The sequence below is a fragment of the Oreochromis niloticus genome, linkage group LG8 (genome assembly GCF_001858045.2).
Source record: "Oreochromis niloticus isolate F11D_XX linkage group LG8, O_niloticus_UMD_NMBU, whole genome shotgun sequence".
NCBI lineage: Eukaryota > Metazoa > Chordata > Actinopteri > Cichliformes > Cichlidae > Oreochromis > Oreochromis niloticus.
This window is the reverse complement of record NC_031973.2, coordinates 19,145,636-19,165,401: the sequence shown is the minus strand read 5'-3', so window position 1 is coordinate 19,165,401 and position 19,766 is coordinate 19,145,636. Positions and strand designations below refer to the sequence as shown.

The window sequence follows — 19,766 nt, the reverse complement described above, 5'->3', positions numbered from 1 at the left end:
TGCTTCCTGTGTGTGCAGACGAAGTCACGCTCTCCAAAACCTGAAAACCGCACTGTAGGGCTCGTCTCTTCATCGACTGTGCAGATGCTGTCAAACCACAGGCACAGGGCTGACACGACACATCAAGGGTCAATAGGAGGAAGCACAAAGAGCTTCAGGTCGCTAACATGTCAGGCAGTAACAGAGCAAAGTGATAAACAGTAAACATGCTGTAAATATGAGTAATTAACAGCACCGGCTGTGTAGGAACATCTGCAATCAAGATGATATTAATTCATGTTACTTCAGGCTGTCACATTGTACTAAAAAAAAGACGTCTGAAACATAACTGCACATATTTCAAATTTATTGACTTCTTTTTTCAAATAAATGTGCAAAACATTTGAGGAAAAAAATGAAAAATAAACCATTTATTTAAAAAAAAGACGAGAGAAACATTGTAATTCATGACTTGTGCATGCAGATGATACAAAGTTGTTGTTTTTTTTACTTTTCCAGTGTTTTTTTGTGACATGTTTGTTGTGTAAAGTTCTGAGAGTATTTGCTGCATGTGCACACCGTTTTAGTGCTCGCTTCTGTTTTCACTCCTAGTTTTGTTAGACTTTGAATACTGCAAAACCCGAATCTGTGAATGAGTCAGCTCAGGTTTATAAAGCAAGAAGCCGACACGCAGTAGTGTTACATGAGCCATTTTCTCACAATTGTTTATTTTAGGTTAGAGACATCAAAGTTGCACTCGGCGGCGAGCTCATTTGCATGTCCGTGTATAATCTGTAATCTTAAAGAGCAACTTCTTCATCCTGTCTTTTCATTTTCTAACCTATCAACATGCACTGCGTTTCACAAAACCTCAAATATACCAGAAAAGACATTTAACGGGCATTACAAGGTGGAAAGCCAAACCACTAAATCACTGTGAATGCTTAAAAAAAACAAAACAAAAAACTTAAATTGCCTTAACTTGGCTAAATTGACATAAAAGAAAAGAAGTCGCATGAAAGCAGCAGCGCATCTCTAAAATAGATCAACCACAGTAGGTCACGAAGTCTAGCTCGGCCTCACATCTTCTGATCTGGGTGCGAGCCTACGTCACGTCAACTGATGGCGCAGCTGATACCGTTCTGTGCATCCAGTCTCACTTAGGCCACGCTGCTTTAGCCTGCATACACTTGTCGTTGCATGTGCAAACCTCCACCCCCAGCTCCACCTTCTTCACGCTGTTTCTGACGCAGATCTTGCTGCTGCTCACCCCAGCTCTGACCTTCCACTTATTTACAAGCTTATCTAGAGCTACATAAAAAATACGGTTTTCTTTTAACTATAGTGGTCCTGACTGAAATCCTATTTGACAGGACTGATGTAGCTTTACATGGTTGTATTAAGAAATGTTACTGTGAGATTAGAGTTGACGAGAAAGGTACAGGGGGAGGTGGTGGTGGTGGTGGTGGTGGTGGGGTGGGGGGGGGGGGGGGGTCATGTCATTGATGAGAAAAGCAACACAAAGAGGCAAGCAGCACATCGACACTATCAAAAACAGCGTACACATGCTCATTCATGGCACATTAACTTGGCAATTTTGACTATTTTAGGTCTGATATTTATAATCCATTAAAAGTTAACTCAAACTAACTCGACCAATAAAATTCTCTGTGTATCCCTGCAATAACTTATCATTTCAGACTGCTAAGAAATGCTTCCCCCCCTGAGAATGCCAACATCATATCTATACTACTGACACTTATGGCTAACTTGTGCTGTCCTCTCTATTAAGTGGAGAAACAACTGATCAAATGAAACACCGGGCAAAGGCACGAGAGAGGTTTCCGAGCCGCTAAGAACACAAGCGAAACACAGAATAAGCAATATTTCATCTCTTATAAACAAATTCTCCCCATTTAAGGAATTACTTCATACGTCTCGCACAATCCCTTCTTCTAATTTTCAAAATCGAGACACTGTAAACAGTTTTCTTTGACCAAGAGTACAAAAGTGGTTACAGACACTCATTACAGGTTAGAGACATTCACATTTAAAGGGCAATCAGGCCCTTTGACTACAGTTCAAAGTCATCTATCAAAATATAGAGCAGAAAAACAAGGCAGGAAGTCAAAAACAATAGACGTGAACAGAATGTAATCTTGTTATACAGCCTGGTGTTAAAAACACTTTAGTGCCAGCTGGCATTCCTGCAGAAATCAGAAGCATTGTTGTTTTAAATGTCTTAATTTAAAAGCTTCATTCATAGCAACGAATAACGACTCAATAAAAGAAAAACAATTTAGGACTCAAGTACTTAAAAATAAATCCCTTTCTTGTATCTTCCTTTCTTTTAAAAGTAGTAACCAGCACTGTTCACAGGCAAAGGTTGTACATCGATTCTTAGAAAAAAAAGAAGAATGTTATGACTTAACGCAGCACACTGGTTGCCTAATTTCATGTCACTGAAGCTATAAAATGTCACGTCACGCACACACTGGATGCAACCACATAGATAACAATTACAAGTCATTTTGACAGAAGGACACTTGGTGGCGTTTGTTTCACAACAGCCGCACATTTAGTTACCCACAGGTCAAATTAACCTTTTGATTACCCACAACAGTAGCTCTCTCTCTCTGCTGAAGTCCTCCGCTGCACGTGGCCACTACCACATGCATAAAGCCGCTGGCCCAAAGCCTGGATTATAGATCAGACAGTCCCTCCCCGTGCTCACTCAGCTCCATGGTGTAATAGTCCAGAGGACGCCTGAGAGAGCACACAGCAGCATTACAAATATAAAACTTTTATTTTTTAAACAGCTGACAAAAAGTGTCTTTTAGATGTAGGTGAAGAAATATAAGACATACTGAAGGGTTTTCACCTTAACTCTGCAATCCATGAACCTGAAAATGTTCTACAAGGCTGAAACTATGACAAAAACATGGATGTTTGAACCTTAAATCTGCTCTTGTGTTGCTTCGCTCTTTGATACATTTAATAAACCTCTAATAATGCATAACAATGTGTGATCAGAAAGTTCTAGGACTAGCACTCCTGCTAGTCCCAACGGTGACCCCTTAGCTCATGAATTTCATTTAGAGGAGAAAGTCGCAGAGTAATGGATTTCTGTGAAGTCATTTCCTGATTTTTTTTAAATCACCGGTCTTTATATAGTCCTGTGAGTTTTACTTCCTCCCTGTGGTAGTTACTCATCCTTGATAATCAGTTAGTCTTCCTCCATGGGCACTACATGCAGGAACCCAGTTCTGGTAAGCAGGGTGGGAAGTGACTGAATGAAGGTTTCACAAAAAAGATGAGGATGTGTCAGGTACCATAACTCAAAGGAACTGTATCCTGATCGATATTATTACAGAGACACGCACACCCCAAAAAACAAAGCATGCTCCTGGCTTAGACACTGTTATCTGGTGTCTGGCTTGTAGCTCTCATTACTAACCATAATCCTCAAAATGAAACTCAGGTCAGCTCGTCAGGCAACGTTGTGCAAACTCCGTGCAAGTTTGAGGTCTGCAGCTAAATTGAAACAGGTGCATGCAAGTGGCTAAAAAGAGTTCAATGTAATCTAAATGCAGCAGGAGTGCTACAACAGTCACGGAACTTCACAAGTAGTGCTGACAGGAAGAAGGTCAATTTTTATAAATAGTTACAGAAGAGGTTTACAGACACTCAGATGAGCGGAATTTCATGGTAATTTGGGGCTTTAATGATTTCTTTAAATTGCTCTTTCTCCATGCTACAATGGTTGTGTTTAATTACTTTAAAAAACAAGTGGAAGCCCAAGTTTGAATTTATTTTGGATTTTCTCTAATCCACCTCTAATACATACAGGCTCAAAGATAAACACAGAAACCAACTAATATTTTGTTAAATGTCTCTTAGCACTTCGGCCAGATGCTTCTCTTATAATTCTGGCTGGATATTTACCAATTCTGCCAAGAAGTGTGGTCAAAGTTCATTTAAATTGATTTGTTGGTTTCCTGGCACAGACCCGGCTTGTAAGAGTAGTCCACAGATTTTCAACAGGTTTGAGGTCAGGACTTTGGGGAGGCCGTTTCAGCAGCTTAATGTTAGCCTGCTTTTTCTATTCCAAAACCAGTCAGAATATGTAAACTTCTGACTACAACTGTTATTTACGCAATCTTTCACAGCTGGAAGCGTACACCCAAAAGTCAGAGCTCAAGGCTGGATTATAACTTGGACAAGTGGTCTTGGCTAAATGAGCAGTGCCCATTGTGGTGCTATGAACTCTGTCACACATATTTGAAATCACAGGAATCACTACAAATCAAACGATTACACAAATTTCTGAAAAGATTTATATAGCAAATAATACATCCATAAAAGGCTTTTGCCATATTGTGATAAGATATTTGAAAATGTCTATAATCTACATTCATATGTACTATGAAAGGGAGAGATGATGCAGGAGATCTCACCTCCTCCTGTAGAAATACGTGAACAGAGCAGCTCCTAGTCCCAGCACCAGGATCACAGTTACTATCAGCCCTATCTGTAACCCCAGGGCAGATGCTAAAAAGAAGAGCAAAGGTAAGTTACACTGTCCTGGTCATGATTGGTGTTGCAACATTCAACCTCCTACACGCAGCAAAAAGCCAACGCAGCCATCGCTCCGGACAGGCGGTTCATTCGCCTTTCCCACGTTCCAACCAGCCACACCTGTGTTCACCTGCAGCTCTTGCCAGTCTGAAGGTGTTTGATGGGGTGAGCTGCTATTTGCTATGACAAGGTTTTCTCATGCTTATGTTAGATAAGGAGACAATTTGTTCGATTTGTTGTAGTTTGGTGCTCTTTGGTTAGCTTGTAATTCTTCACAGATTTATTTGTTTTGCCCACTGCTAGCCGCGATTCTCATTCCAACTTCTATAAATCTCTAAAGCAAACAAAATATTTTAACATTTATAAAAAGTTGTTCCTGTGGCTGTTTGGAACGTTGGGAAGGTGGATGTTGTGGTCCTGCTGTGTTTCGGCCAGGCCTAAAAGGCTATAACATACAATTTCTGAAAACGTAAGCGATTTTAAGAATAACAGCAATTTAAACATCAGGAAGGAAATTTAAAAGTGCAACAGAATTGGTTTTATTTAGATATTTTGATGCATAGTAACTCATCTATTTTTGCAAAACACAGCTTTCTGGGGCACAGAACACAAGCCGAGAAATACATGGCAGCGTAACAGAAACTCCAACTGTCTTATGGAGAGTTTTTAATTAACAGCAAATTATTTTCTCCTCAGTCTATTTTCACTTTGTACTATTAGTCATGTATTTGTATTTGTATGTGGGATGAATTCTTTATAAATTGTTCCTTACGCTGCCAAAATTCACAGGCACAAGATCCTTTACTTGATTAATAATTACATTTTTGGGCTTAAGTGTTGCTGTGTTGAACCTAAACCAGGGTCTTTCACTTCTTATGTTGAACTTTTTAAATTACTCTTGTTTAAACCACTGTAAAACGTGTGTACCTACTATAAAAAAATATGCATAATGTTCCAACATTTAAACTCACAGAAGAACTTCTTATTAATATAAATAAAACACAATAACAAGTTATTATCTCATTTCCTTTTTGTTACTACGGGTAAGAGCAGGTCAGATTTGATTCTAATTAAGGAGGTCCACCAGTATTTCACCTTTATAAATCATGCATGACAACACAATGATCTAATTATATGATGCATATACTATCTAATAATTTCCCCCAGAGAGCAAGACATAGTAAAGTTAAAGTTCATCAGCCTGCTGCAGCATTTCTAATCTAAAAATTACCATCTCCACTTTTTTTAGATAAGTTTCTGATGAGCAATCACCAGCTGTCACATTTCTTATGACTGTTTCACAATAAAAGCCAGGATGTAAAGTGTGGCAGCACAGTACTTTAAAAATGAACTGTATATAATTAAACATAGTATCAGGATGGCAGTTAACACTTAAGATCATAATGATTACTTTAAGTACTTTCAGACTTTGTGTGGCAGGCTGGTGCTTTCCAAATTCTACATTTTCCACTATTTTACATTTGACAGATTTACACTTGTTTGTTTTTCTTTCCAGAGAAGCAAATTCTGTCTTACATGAGCCTTTTGAACCAGAGGTCAGGGTATGTACAACAAATTCCTGTGTGCCGAAATCTGACAGGTCATGCCACGATTGCCTTTTAAAACAAGTGGAGACACAAGAAATTTCTTTGATTTCATGCAGTGAAATTTAGGACCCAAAGGACCAAATTTAGAAGTTTAGACTTATGCCTGATTAAGGCTTTGTATTTCTCACATAGCCTACCTAAGCAGTCGATGACGTTTATGCCTATGCGTGTAGCATTACATGCTAATTACTGTGTGGTATGTGCCAGCCAGCCAGTTACATTTCTCGGGAGGTGCACGTCAGGTAACTAGGTAGGTTATGATGCAGATTTCCTGCTGATTTCCTGCTAAATTGGGCACTACACTGCAGACTAATCTTTTTGAAACGATGATGCTGAGCTGCTACAAGGTCATTCTTACATGTGCTTGTGTAACGACCGGTAGTGGGAGAGGAGCAGACATCTCCCTGGGTGGACGACAGGTTCATGTGCGATGTCTGGATGATCAGGGATCTCTGATGGGCCGACAGAGCCTGAATGCTCCCCCAAACTCGCAGCCAGCCAGACACACAAGAAAAGTTTGCCCCTTGAACAAGAACAGATAGACAAATTTTTCACCTTCTACAAATAAATTGCTCAGGATGTGCATTTTTTGTATACATATAGACTCTGTAAACCTGGGAGACTGGAGCTTACTATTGAACAGCAGCATTTGTGGCAGTTTTTCAGTGTTTATGAGGGACATAGGGCATGATGATGAAAGGAAACAAGCCACACCTGAGCCCGCCTATCTCCTAATGATTTCATTCTCCAAGTATGTTTCTAGAGCTGTTTCAAAGAACAGGAATGACCTACTACAGTCTTTCATTGAATATCAACCTAATGTGGTTGGTTTTGTGGAAAAGCGGCTCACCTTGGAGATGCAGAGCAGAAATGCCACAATGACATCGCTGCTCTAAGTAGTCTGCCACCTCAGAGACCCCCTTCCCGTGGATCAGACCACTGCAGTCTGTGAAAAACAGAGAAGAGAGTGTGAGCTCTTAGTTACTACGTTATAATGAGGCCAAAAAAACCCCACAAACAAAAGCAATGCATCTCTGAAACTGTAAAATTATACATAAAATACCACATGAGCCACCATGTCATCATCCATTAGTTTACAGGCTACCATTTAGGTTATTGTCATCTTGATTTTATTTATTTATTTATTTATTTTTAAGCCGGACGCCATGACCAAGGGATGATTTACTATGAAAATAATGTCTGATTATGTCATAAATGAGAAATCGGGCTGTTTTTCCATTTCTTCATAAATTTGGACTTCTTTTTGCAAACACAGGAGTTGCCCTCTGCTGCCAGTCAGAAAGAACGTAGGTATAGGACACTTACATTAAGTTTCCATAATCCAAAACATTTTTTTTTTACTTTTATAAATGTTCATTTTAAGATGCCTTACCTCCCACCTGCTCCTGCCAGTCAGCGGACAGCGGTCCGAGGCAAAGATCAATCTGACTTGAGAAGGTGGAGCTAGGACAGAGGTTGGTGCTGTGAGGTGTGGGAGACGAGGTGGTCCAGGATGAGGGGCTCCTCACCTCACAGCATGAACACCGGCTAAGTGTGACGGGACCATCTTCCACTGACCTGCACGCACAGCACACGTTTGAACACACCGATTTTGAATCGCATACATACAGACAGTGATTTGAACAAACTTTCTTTCTTGTGTAATTTAGCATACCTCGAGATGCCAAAGGTGCATTAGGTGCATTTTTAAATGCTTGTCTGATTCAGTCAGTGATAAACAGCTTAACAAAAACTATTTCTTAGAAAATGGTCAGTTATATTGACTTGGCTGAAAGTGAGTGAAAAAGCAGCCAAGCAAAGAAAAACTTCGGAAAACATTCGGAAAGCCTGGAGAGCCACTGCTCAAGTGCACTTTAAAAGAAGAACAAGAAAATCTGGCTGCTTGGAAAAAAATTATATAAAGATATGTGGGGTGGCTCAAGACTTGCACTATACTGTGCATTACTTCAGACATGCACAGATTTAGGTTAAGCATAATCTAAATCTGTGAAACTTATCAATCTTTTCATCAATCTTCTTGTCTCAGAGACACTCTGCTATGCCTCTTGGACCCTGACCTCTGTTCATCTCTGCACTTGTCCATCAGGCCAATTTTTTCCAGAAAGTGTAAAAACATTTAAGCCCCCAAAAATAAAATTCTTAATAAAAACAACTATTACTTTGCTGTACGGTCGAATGGTGTAGCCTATAAACATAGACAGTATAGTCTCAAATGTCTGTCTGCATTTGGCAGCCATTCCTCTTGTTCTCCAAAGTAGTGTTGATAGAATATGAGCCGAACTCCACAGTTTAGCAGAAACACACACACAAACATGCCTCCAGCTGTTTGTTCCTGATTGAACCTTTTACCGCCACCTGGAGAAAAATGGTTTTCTACTTTCACTTCCAAGCTCTAATTACCTGAAGTGACGCATGTTTGAAATGTGTTTTTCTGATCAAATCATAGACATGTGCAAGTCTGACAGACTTTGATTCATCAAATATGGCATTTGCTGTGATTAGGAAACCTTTTTGCTCCAGCTTTCTATGGTTATATTTCACTATAGTGAGTTATATTTGTATAAAGTAATGGAGGCAGCTATGCCTACTTAAAACGTATGAAAAGGCTAAATAAATGGTCACTTTAGCTGTTTAAAAGTGTTGTTTTATGTTCTTTGGATCTTTTTTCCTGTGAATAAGGACATCTTTTGTATTAATGACAGTCTTGAAATATCTCTACAAAACTGTGGTTTTGAGTGGCATCATTAATTATAAAGTGTGTGATTCATGTGTTGAGTCATGTCTGTGTACCTGAGAGCTGGCATTACTTGTCTCCCCCTGGTGGTGGACAGAGAGGACAGCAGCTGCCGGTTCTCACTGAACACAAGCACATCTCTGAGGCTGGAGTTGGTCAGAGCGGTTCCAGCTCTGCAGACGCTGAATAGGTCGTAGCACAGGACTACAGCTCCTCGCCCGGGAATCGTGGAGCCCTCTGGGAAGGTCTGATCTATGCAGAGAGAGAAGGTGAACCGGTTACAGACAAAAAAAAGTGAGGTGAGTCAAAGAGGCAAATAGATTTGGTTGATTTTAAGAAAGAAAAACTTCAATTGCTCTCACCTGCACCGGTGACATTTCCAATGATGTAAAATCCGTCCCGGTCAATAGATCCGGTCAAGGGAAGGGCAATGACGGTCCCACTACGCTCCTGGTCAAACACAGAGAGTACCAGGCCCTGCAGGTCTGTCATAGGTGGCCCGTGAAGCTCCACAAAGGCCCGCTGCTGGCTGTGATTGGTCCAGTGGTTGCTAGACACCTCACTGATAACCACACCCTCAGGGGCAGGAGGAGGGCGAGGGCAGCTGTTTTCCCTCAGAGGGGTTGGTGGAGCCACCTACACGGGATGACACAAGACGTAGACCTTTATTAACTTCAAAAATGTCTGTGACTAAACAGAAAAGATAATAAACCACCCAATCCTGATGTAGTGCTTTATTTTTACACATGTTAATACTCACTGAAAAAGCAGACAGGTCATAGGGGTAAAGGCCTCTACAGCGGCTAAGGGCCTCATCACCAGGCAGAACCTCCGGGTCCTCCAGCAGTGGCAGCTGTCCTGGAGTCAGAGCTTTACTCAGCTCCTGTGCCTCCCTGTCTGACCCTCTCTGTCGATAAACCACAGCATCCAGCAGGCCTTTAGTAGGAATCCCCCTCTGCGCGGCCGACGGTGGGCCGAAGGGGCTGCGATAGAGCGCCACGGCATCTGGTCCGTTCTGGATGGTGTTGGGAGGCAGGCGCAGCGATGGGGCTGGCACCAACCTGTCGCTGCCCAGCAGAAAATACCCTTTGGAGGTGGTGAAGTGTCCGCTCAGGCTGATCTCCCTGTACGGTTTGTTATTGTGCGCACTGAACAGCAGTATCCAGATGTCCTGCAAGGAGACTCGGCGGCCTGATGGGTGCCACAGCTCGATGTACTCTCCGTCCTCAGCTGCGCCGGGTGTGTCAGTGTTCAGCTCGTTGATCAGGAAGTCAGTGTTGCCCCAGGGTGGGAGGTGAGGCGGCGAGTCTGTGCCTCCTGGAACCACTGGAGCATAAAACGGGGAATTTATTAGGGATTTATTAGGCCACTGCAGCTCAAAAACAAGGTGATGTTTTCCTACGATGTCCCCTCTTAAACTCCCACATACAGTGCAATCATGAAACATAACACCGTGGTAAAAGTAATGATGATGTCACCTCTACTACTAGTGATCTCATGATCACGTTTGTCATCGTCTTCAACATCTTGTACATGCTTATATTAGGATACTGAATCATAAAAATTCTATTTAAAACACAAACATTTCTTTTTTAATGACTATTATATATCAGCTGCACAATAATACATCACAAGATTCATAGTCTCTTTATTTTCTACAGCGCTTACTGCAGGAGTCGCTAATAAGACCTAACCTACAATCTATTAATACCTAAATGACAGCCAGTGTTACATAATACACACAAATGGTTCCCAACGTGATAAAATAGGTTATGCAGCCTGAAAATATTTGATTGTTTTGAGATGAGAGATTTTATTGATATTTTTTACATGAGCAGCGAAAGAGGATTCTGATGTGACGTAGAGGAGAGACAAGCTTTGGGTTTAACACGTTTGTATGTAAACTTAAAAACAAGTATATTAGCTGATCTTTGTGTGTGTGTGTGTGTGTGTGTGTGTGTGTGTGTGTGTGTGTGTGTGTGTGTGTCGCATGCAATATTTATGCAGTGGGTTATCATTTAGGGATGCAACAGAACACTGAAACTGAAAATATCTGCATTTGTCCCAAACTGTGACTTCTGCAATGAAGTACCAAAACAAGAATTTTTATAGCACTACATGCTTAATAAGACTGACACTGTATTATTTATTAATGAGGACCATATTTCCCCAAACACCGGGATAGCTGCCTGTTTTAGGAAAGCTCTACTTTAGCCCGGAGATGCACATGGATAAGCTCAAGAGAAGCTTCTTCCCACTGGCCATCTGGGTGCTCAATGAGAACACTGCTCGGGGCTACAAAACCCTCCATCCATCAGCTCCACCACTATAGAATAAACAGCCATATCCCATAAAACCAACTCATATATCTTCATTGCCTTACTAATCATGATAAGTAAACACCTAATTTACCCTAAAACCAACTAAAAAAAACCCTCACTGAGAAGTTTGGAAGTTCACAATGCAGAAATACAAACACCTCACTGAACTCTGACCAATGACAGCCAACAATGGAAAAAGCACAAGGTTGCTGATCATTCTAACCGTCATGACTTTCCTGCCAAGTCTGATTACGTGTGTACATCTAATTAAACTTCTTGGACGTGTCACTTTCTGATTTATTGTAGTTTACAGTTTAGTGATATGTTATTGTGGAAAAATATTCATGCACTACATTTACAGCTCATCGACCCAGCCTTCATGACATTACCTACTAGTTTCTGAACTTTAGATTTTTAAGCCTCAATGTTTTGTTGCCACCGTGATGGGTTTGTTTTTAAGCCAGAATTGACCATATTTGGATGAGGACAAGCACTGCTAAGTTATTAGCTAATGCTAGCAGGCTCCATGTGGATGTACCACACAACGAGCCATAATATTTGACAGGTAAGTACATAAAAACGCTACAAAAGGCAGCAACAGCACAATAGAGATGATCAGTTCAGTGACTCATGAGGTGAGGTCACATGCCCACATAGCCATGATTGCATGCCTGTCAATCAAACTGGCTACAGTTCTAACTTTAACTCTTAACAGTAAACAAATTGACCACTTATGCAAAAAAAAAAAAAAAAATCATCCACCATACATAGTGTGACTGCTTTCATATTCACTTGGTAATTTGAGTACTTCGGCAACTTTTGTGTCTTTTTTTAGCAGGAATGGATTTGATTTTTTATCATTATTGTGACCTCACTAATTACAAACTCCTTGAAAGTTCTTTCATATTTGTCTGATCCTAACGGTTGTGAAGGCATGCCTAGACAACACATTTGTTAGGCAGCCACCACCACACAGAGCATGTGCAAAGTGGCGGGCGTTGTACAGTTCCCACACACTGTCACAGAGGATAAACAACTCAAATCTCTCCCTGAGGAAGAATCACCATGGTCATAATTAAGTAAATACATAACAGCTGCACAGACAAAACTCTTGCATTGTTTTCTTTGTGAGCAGTAACCTTGCATTTTTTTTTTAAGGATTCTTTCATATGAATAGTGGGACATTTAGTTTTTTTGGTTTTATGTATAACCTGTGAAGTGGACGTTCCATTTTCTATTTTCTTATAACCTTTATTTAACAAAAAATATTTAATAATAAAAAAATAACTGAAAATACAAATAAAACTAAACTAAAATAACAATAAAATTAAAATAAGTAAAAATAATAATTAAAAAATATTTAAAATATTTAAATAAATTAACTATATATATATATATTTAAAAAAATTTACCCTGCTGAAAAACATGCATAAAGGCTAATAAAAGGCGCATGAGAAAACATGAGAATCAGAAATGATTGAGCCACATATGCTCAAGAATCCCACTTCGAGCTTTACGTTATTGCCTTGGGATATAAGACAAGATAATAAACCTCCAGCTTCTCCTGAGCTTTCCCTCTAATCACATGATCTACATAAAATCTTATTTCATTTCCGGTTTTATCTAAACAACATAATATTTCAACGTTTGCGTCAACATTTGGTCACAACTCTAACAGCATGCAAATTCTGAATAACCAAATTCATCGTCTCCTTGGTAAAATTCCTGCGACGAGATGAAAAGGAAAAAAAAAATCAATTTGACAGCATCCATGATTGCATGCCTATGCATGTAGCTCCTTATGTTACACGTGCCAAAAAAAATTCAACAATCAAAAACTGTCTTTCCCTGCAAATGGCTCACACAGATTTTCCCACGGACACTCATTGGATGTTTTTTTATTATGGCAATACGTCTTTTTGCTGCACTCCCATCTGTTGGAGTCAAAGCGGCTAACCGATATCCTTCCTGCCAGTTGTGTTGGGATGGTGCATGTGACGACTTGTCGCGTGAAGAGACTGGCAAATCCTCACAATACCACACACCAAGGCACCACAAAAACCTGGTGGGTGAGCAGCAGGAAAGCAGTTTTAGCCAGCTGCATTATTTACTACACAGAAAAGTCTTATCTCATAAATACATTCACATGTCTGTTCTACTATTTATGACTCATTGATGACAATTTTCATACACCATGAATCCAACCTTGTTTCTTTTGTCATGTTACTGTTTCACGACGCACTAAGGTCTGGACTCCAGCCAGCCCAGTTTAGCATCTGGAGTCATGTTGTTGGAATATGTGCAAAATGTGGTTTGGTGGCATCAGGCCTTTACCTGAAAATAAGTCTTCTTAGTTTGGCAGTTTGAAACCTGCAGGCTATAAACGATGGGGAAAATAATTATTCCATGTTATGATGAATTTGTAAGTTTGCTCACTCACAAAGAAATGAACTGTCTCCAGTTTGTATGGCCTGTTTAATCATAATGGACAGAAACAGAATATCAACCAAATATAAAGAAAACAAACAAAAGTTATAAATTGATTTCCATGTCACTGAGTGAAATAAATACTTGATCCACAAGCAAAGCATGACTAAGTACTTGGTGGAGAAATCCTTGTTGGCAGCACAGTGCGACATTTCCTGTAGTTCGTCACTCCTCTTCAGAGAAACTCTAAATCCTTTAGGTTTTTTGGTTGCCACTTGGAAACTTTCAGCTCCCTCCACAGATTTTCTAAAAGGACTGAGGCTTGAAGACTGGCCAAGTCACTAACCTTAATGTGCTTCTTCTTTAGCCAATCCTTTGGTGCCATGGTGGTATATTTTGGGTCATTGTCATTCTGGAAGGCCCATCCACGACCCATCTTCAATGTTCTGGTTGAGGGAAGGAGCTTATTGTCTAAGATTTTATTGCACATGGTCCATTGTGAAAAACAGCCCCAACCATAACTGTGGGGCGTTGACTGTGGTGCTCTTTGGGTCATATTCAGCATTTATCTTCCTCCAATCATGGCGGATGGAGTTGATGCTTGATTTTGGCTTCATCTGACCACAGCACTTTCTGCCAAGACTTCAGTGAATCATATAGATGTTCACTGGTAAACCTAACACGGGCCTGTACATCTGCCTACTTGAGCAGGGGAACCTCGCAGGTGCTGAAAGATTTCAATTTATTTCAGCGTAATGGATTGTATTTGTGTTCTTGGTGGCTATGGTCCCAGCTGCCTTCAAGATCTCTAACTAAGCTCCCTTGTCGTTTTGGGATGATCCACCAACTTTCTCACAGTCATCATCATCACCCCATGAGGCAAAATCTTGCATTGGAGCTCCAGACTGAGGGCAACTGACGGGGATTTCAATTGATTGATTGATTGATTGATTGATTGTAATAAATCTGTACGAGCCAGAATTCTGGCTGGGTTGTAAGGGATTAAATACCTACTTCACTCAACAACATGCAAATATATTTATAAGTTTTATCTAATGTGTTTTTTCTGGATTTTTGATTGATATTCTGTTTCTCTCCATTAAAATGAAACAACCATAAAAAATTACACTGGTCATTTCTTGGAAAGTGAGAAAACTTGCAAATTCAGCAGGGGATCAGATAATTATTTACCCTATTGTATCACTCAGCATTAATGGTGCCATGTGCTCTGATGCACCCAGATACCATCACACATGCCGGCCTTTGAACTGTGTACTGCCAACAACCAGGATACTCCTCTTGCTTCTCTTTAGCTAAGAGGATGCGGTATGTGTGATTTCCAAAACCAGTCTCAGGACAGTTTTCAACTATGCCTCAGTCCAACTTAAATGGGAGCTGTGTTTTCTAGATTTTGTTCACCTTCTTTTACATGCACATTTAAACATGCAATTGTAAACCCTTTATTAAAAAACCTGGCCTTGACCCTTTAGTTTGCTCAAATTTTAGACCCATTTCAAAACTTCCATTTCTTTCAAAGTTATTGGAAAAAATAGTTTTTACCCAACTGAATACGTTTAGATACTAATGGTATCATGGAAGTTTTTCAGTCTGGTTTTAAACATCTACACTCCACTTAAACAGCACTGTTACGTGTTTTTAACGATGTCTTTTTAGCTAATGATTGTGGAATCCTGTGATCCTTGTGCTTTTAGATCTTACTGCAGCGTTTGATACTGTTGACCACAATATTCTTATCTCTCATTTGGAACACCTGGTTGGCATCAAAGGTGCAGCACTGGATTAACATCGTTCATATTTGAGCGGCAGAACGTTTAGTGTTAAAGTTGAAAATTCTGGGTCCACCTCAGCCCCCCTTTCTTGTGGGATGCCCCAAGGCTCAATCCTTGGCCCTCTTCTTTTTTCATTATACCTGCTCCCTTTAGGGTCTATTTTTAGAAAACACAAAATATCCTTTCACTGCTATGCAGATGACTGCCAAATTTATTTGCCGTTAGCACCAAATGGCCCAGGCACCATCCAAATCCTTTTGAACTGCCTTGAAGATGTCAAAGCTTGGATGGCTCTGAACTTTTTGAGTTTCAGTGAGAGTAAAATGGAGGTGATTGTATTTAGACCTAATAATATTTCATGCAACCCCGTTGGGAATTGTGGTTAGCTACGATCTTATATCAAACAGCATGTGACAAATTTGGGAGTCATTATGGACTCAGATTTTAAATTGGACAAACACATTAGTTCTGTGTTGCAAAAAAGCTTTTTCCAGTTGAGGCAAATAGCAAAGCTGAAGCCAGTTTTGTCAAGATGTGACATGGAGAAGGTAATACATGCCTTTATTTCAACTCGGCTTGACTACTGTAATGCACTTTATGTTGGAGTCAGCCAATTCACCAAATGTGCATGCGCCACGGGTGGTAGACCTAAAGCGGAGTTCAAAGAAGTATAAGAGGAACGGCTACTCCGCCATCGGGACTCCAGCTATGTGTGTCTGCAATGGAGTATAATAAAAGCTTAAGATTTTCCATTAGATTAATCCAAAAACATGCATGCATGCCTGGAAAGCATTCAAAACACTTACCATTGCTGTGAGGGCAGATTTTTGGCCAGGGGCACTGGTTGGGCAGCCCAGGAGTTTGTGGAGCCTCCCAGAAGATGCCAGGGTCTCTGGCCCAGGTAGCCACACCACAGCGACTGAGATAGAAGCCGCCCTCCCTCAAACTGTCAAAATAAAGAAATCATATGGAGAGCAATTATAGTGAACTATGGGCAAACACATTTATCTCTTGATGCTATCCAATAATAAAACCTTAAATTTTAAATGCAGTTTTTCCATCAGGCTAAGACATTTTTGGCTTTAGTAAAATGTCATTTGGAATTTGGAACTAATTAATTCCATAAACTTTAATAACTTTGATGGTAGGTCAGAATTCCCATGTAAATCATCATCTGCTCAGAGCACTTAAGTACTGCCACACAGAGCTAAAAAAGCTCTAAAACACGGTCATATTTTTATCAGGGATGCGTTAATGAAATGCAGTGTTCAAATTCAAGTGCAAATATCAGCACAAGTCAAAGGCTACTTCTCACTACAGCTCTGCTGTGACCACACAGTAAAGAAAAGAGGAACACTGGTCACAAGCTGACCCTCTCCCCTCCATTGAGTGACTCAGCCTCATGTTGCACAACAAAACTACTGGCTCAAAAATACCCACAGAATATTGCTGACAGTCAAAATATACACACACGCACGTTTTTTTTCTCCCCACAGTTTTAATTTTGAGCTTAAAATCGAGAAAAACCACTAAACTGTCAACAAGTCTTGCCTGTTGCTGAGCTGGTACGGCTGCCTGCCTGGTATGAGAGTCTCTGTGAGGTTGGCACTAGGCTTGTTTCCGGGTCCGGCATACACAAATGCATCCAGCGGCTGTATCTGGCTCAGTGGACTGCCTACAGGAAAGTCTGTAGCTTTTCCATTGTAAATGGCCACTGCCCCAGACTCATCTCCTGAGAAGAAGCCATAAGAAAAGATGAATGAGATGAATGAAAAATGACCAACCCACACGTGAAACCTACAAAAGCAGAAGAAACCTAGACCCACAAACACTAAGCTTAAACTACAATAGGACAGCCATCAGATCAGTACACACTGACCTTTCATGTAGCTCTTCTCTATGGTTACAGAGATCAACCCGTTCCTGGAGGTGTCCACGTCCACGTCCACGCTGACACTGACCTGGTCTGTTTTCCCATCCCACACTACCAGCACCAGAGAACCTGCAGACGGAGCCTCCGTCAGCTCCACCAGCCCTTCCACCTGCCCTCCGCCTAGCTTCAGCTCAGTGATTAAAGGGATGGTTAATGGAGCAATAGGAGGGGTGCAGTTGTTTCGCTGACCAGGGGAGGGTGAGGACACCTGAAAGCCCCACCGATCTTCAGACAGCAGGCACCTTTCGATCGATTCGTCCCCCTCGAGCGCCATTTCATCCTCGACGAAAGCCGGCTCCCCGGGCGTGAGCATCTCCGCGAGGATCTCTGCACCTCCAGTACGGCGGGTCATGTAGACGACGGCGTCCACTAACCCAACAGCCGTAACGTTCATCTTCTCATTATAGCGAGCGGCAGATGTGCGGTATAGGACAATGGCGTCCGGGCCGTTCTGGACTGTGTTCGGCGGCAGGAGGATGGCCGGTTTGGGCATCATGTCCACCGAGCCCACCAAGAAGAAACCTCTGTCATCCGTGCTGTGGCCCTTGAGGTCCAGCACCTTGTAGGCTATATTTCCGTTTCCATTATAGAACACGAGGGTGTACCCGTCCAGCGGGGCCCGCTGTCCGCTGGTGTGATACAACTCCACGAACTCAGTGGTGTCCAGTCTTGGGTTGTCAGCATTGATCTCGCTGATGATGAGGCAGGGGTCACCGCCAACCATCACCACCAGGCAGAGACAGGCAACGCAGGCTAGACCGACCGCCATGGTTCACAGCTTCACTGAAGCAGCTCGGAAGCTTCTGCAAAGACAAGAAAAAGGGGCGGAAAGACCACCAGTTGCATTCCTCAGTGAAATAAACTTAGTTAAGGAGTATTAATAAGACTGAGTGACATTTCACAGTTGTTCACCACTTGAGGAGAAGCCTCATAATATCATGAATGAGTCCTCTATGAGCGTATTTTTTTCGTTCATGGTGACAGTGGGAATGCACGTCTTCTGAATGAGTCATGAATTGTTGCGAAACGCAGAGGCAAGCAGAAGGAAACTTTGCATGAAACGATGAAATGCCACACAAGTGAATAAATGGGATTAAGAAACTAAACGGCCACATATAGTTTGAACTATACGAGAGAGGCATCAGCCTTCCCAGCCTTTAGGATTTACTTATCCCATTTCTGAGTCGATCTAAAGCTAAATCTTCACAGTATTTAACATTAGCTTTTAATTATTTTTTTTAAATGTGTGTTAAAGAGGCTACATTAGATTGCACGGCAGTCACTCTTCTTGGTTGGAGAGAGGAGGGGAAAAAACGCCTGTGGAGTTAAATTCTTTCACCAAATTATCTCCCATCTCACTGCAGTTATTCCAGTCACGGTTAGGCTGCTATGCACGCATCTTTCCGTCGAAAAGAAGAAGAAAAAAAAAAAGGCTGTCAATCTGATTTCTATCATTGCCACACAAGGTCCTAAAAAGCGTCGCGACTTACAGATTTTTCTCGGTCCTCTTCGTCCAGGTGTCGCTGGTTCGGCAGCCCAAACTTCTCGAGTGGATGTAAAATCACTTCCCCGTCGGAAATATTATTGCTAAAGTTTGTTTTCTGTCCTCTGCCGCTCCCGTCATTCACAAAGCAGCACTTTCTCCCCCCACCTCCGACACCACCACCGTGCTGTGGGCGGTCAGACTGACTGAGGGGGATGATGCCAGCCAGGGAGGCTCAGGCCAGTCGCAGCTGAGGACAAAACGCCAGTAAAAAGAAGGGAAAAAAGCAGAGAGACGCAGTGTTAACAGGAAGGAAAAAAACAAGAAAACAAAGTTTAGTCCACAGCCCACAGCTGTGTGTGAATGCTGTAAATATGTCTGTCTGACTGACTGTCTGCAGCGCTAAGCAGCCTAATAATCTTCCGTGAAAGACGCCTTCAAAGACCTGAAGGGGGCCCCTGACCCCGCTCTGTGAACTAGGGGAGAGTGGCTTCAGTAACACTTCAATGAAAGCACAAGTCCCTCCCAGCGCCAGGTTATACTATTTACTGCTGCTTTGTCTTTTAAAGAGAAGTTCATTAAAAAGCACAACTTCACAAGCATTTCTGTGGACTAGCCTGTACTCAAAGCTGAGCAGGTATGTCTAGTTACATACGCCTCATGCACAACAATAAAGCTCCTATTTGTTTTTGGGCATAGGCATAACAAAAACTCACGGGGAGATGAATACAAAGCTGGATCACCAACTGGGCCAAGCAGACCACTGACATGGGGCCCCTGACCCCCACAACAAAAGCCCCGGCTTAATAATGTGCCAGGTTGCTTTGCATTTTTCAAATAATATTAGTCATTGTATTCCTATATAGCCAATGCTCTCCAAATGTAAATAAACA

The 19,766-nt window shown here is 41.4% G+C and overlaps 1 protein-coding gene across 2 annotated transcripts; it reads right to left on the bottom strand.

Annotated features, from left to right (window-relative positions):
- Window positions 1-329: 329 nt before the first annotated feature.
- Window positions 330-19,396, bottom strand: si:ch211-183d21.1 (uncharacterized). Of its 2 annotated transcripts, XM_005448239.4 has the most exons (13): window positions 19,265-19,396; window positions 18,881-19,123; window positions 17,337-18,193; window positions 17,009-17,189; window positions 16,264-16,403; window positions 9,680-10,245; window positions 9,282-9,555; window positions 8,976-9,171; window positions 7,558-7,742; window positions 7,015-7,110; window positions 6,523-6,687; window positions 4,437-4,530; window positions 330-2,745 (listed from the first exon to the last, which is right to left on the bottom strand). In XM_005448239.4, exons 3-13 carry the CDS (start codon window positions 18,157-18,159, stop codon window positions 2,682-2,684), a joined length of 2,784 nt encoding a protein of 927 aa, XP_005448296.1. In that variant the 5' UTR covers window positions 18,160-18,193; window positions 18,881-19,123; window positions 19,265-19,396; the 3' UTR covers window positions 330-2,681. The 2 variants fall into 2 exon arrangements, with proteins under 2 accessions (XP_005448296.1, XP_005448295.1); XM_005448238.4 differs by having other exon boundaries at window positions 18,881-19,360.
- Between the last annotated feature and the right edge of the window lie 370 nt (window positions 19,397-19,766).

Coding starts and splice junctions, on each gene's coding strand:
- si:ch211-183d21.1 (XM_005448239.4), bottom strand. CDS start 18,159: ATGGCGGTCGGTCTAGCCTGCGTTGCCTGTCTCTGCCTGGTGGTGATG. Junction 7,743..8,975: donor CAAGTAATGCCAGCTCTCAG/GTACACAGACAT, acceptor CTGTGCGTGCAG/GTCAGTGGAAGATGGTCCCG. Junction 4,531..6,522: donor CGGTCGTTACACAAGCACAT/GTAAGAATGACC, acceptor TCTTCTTTTTAG/CATCTGCCCTGGGGTTACAG.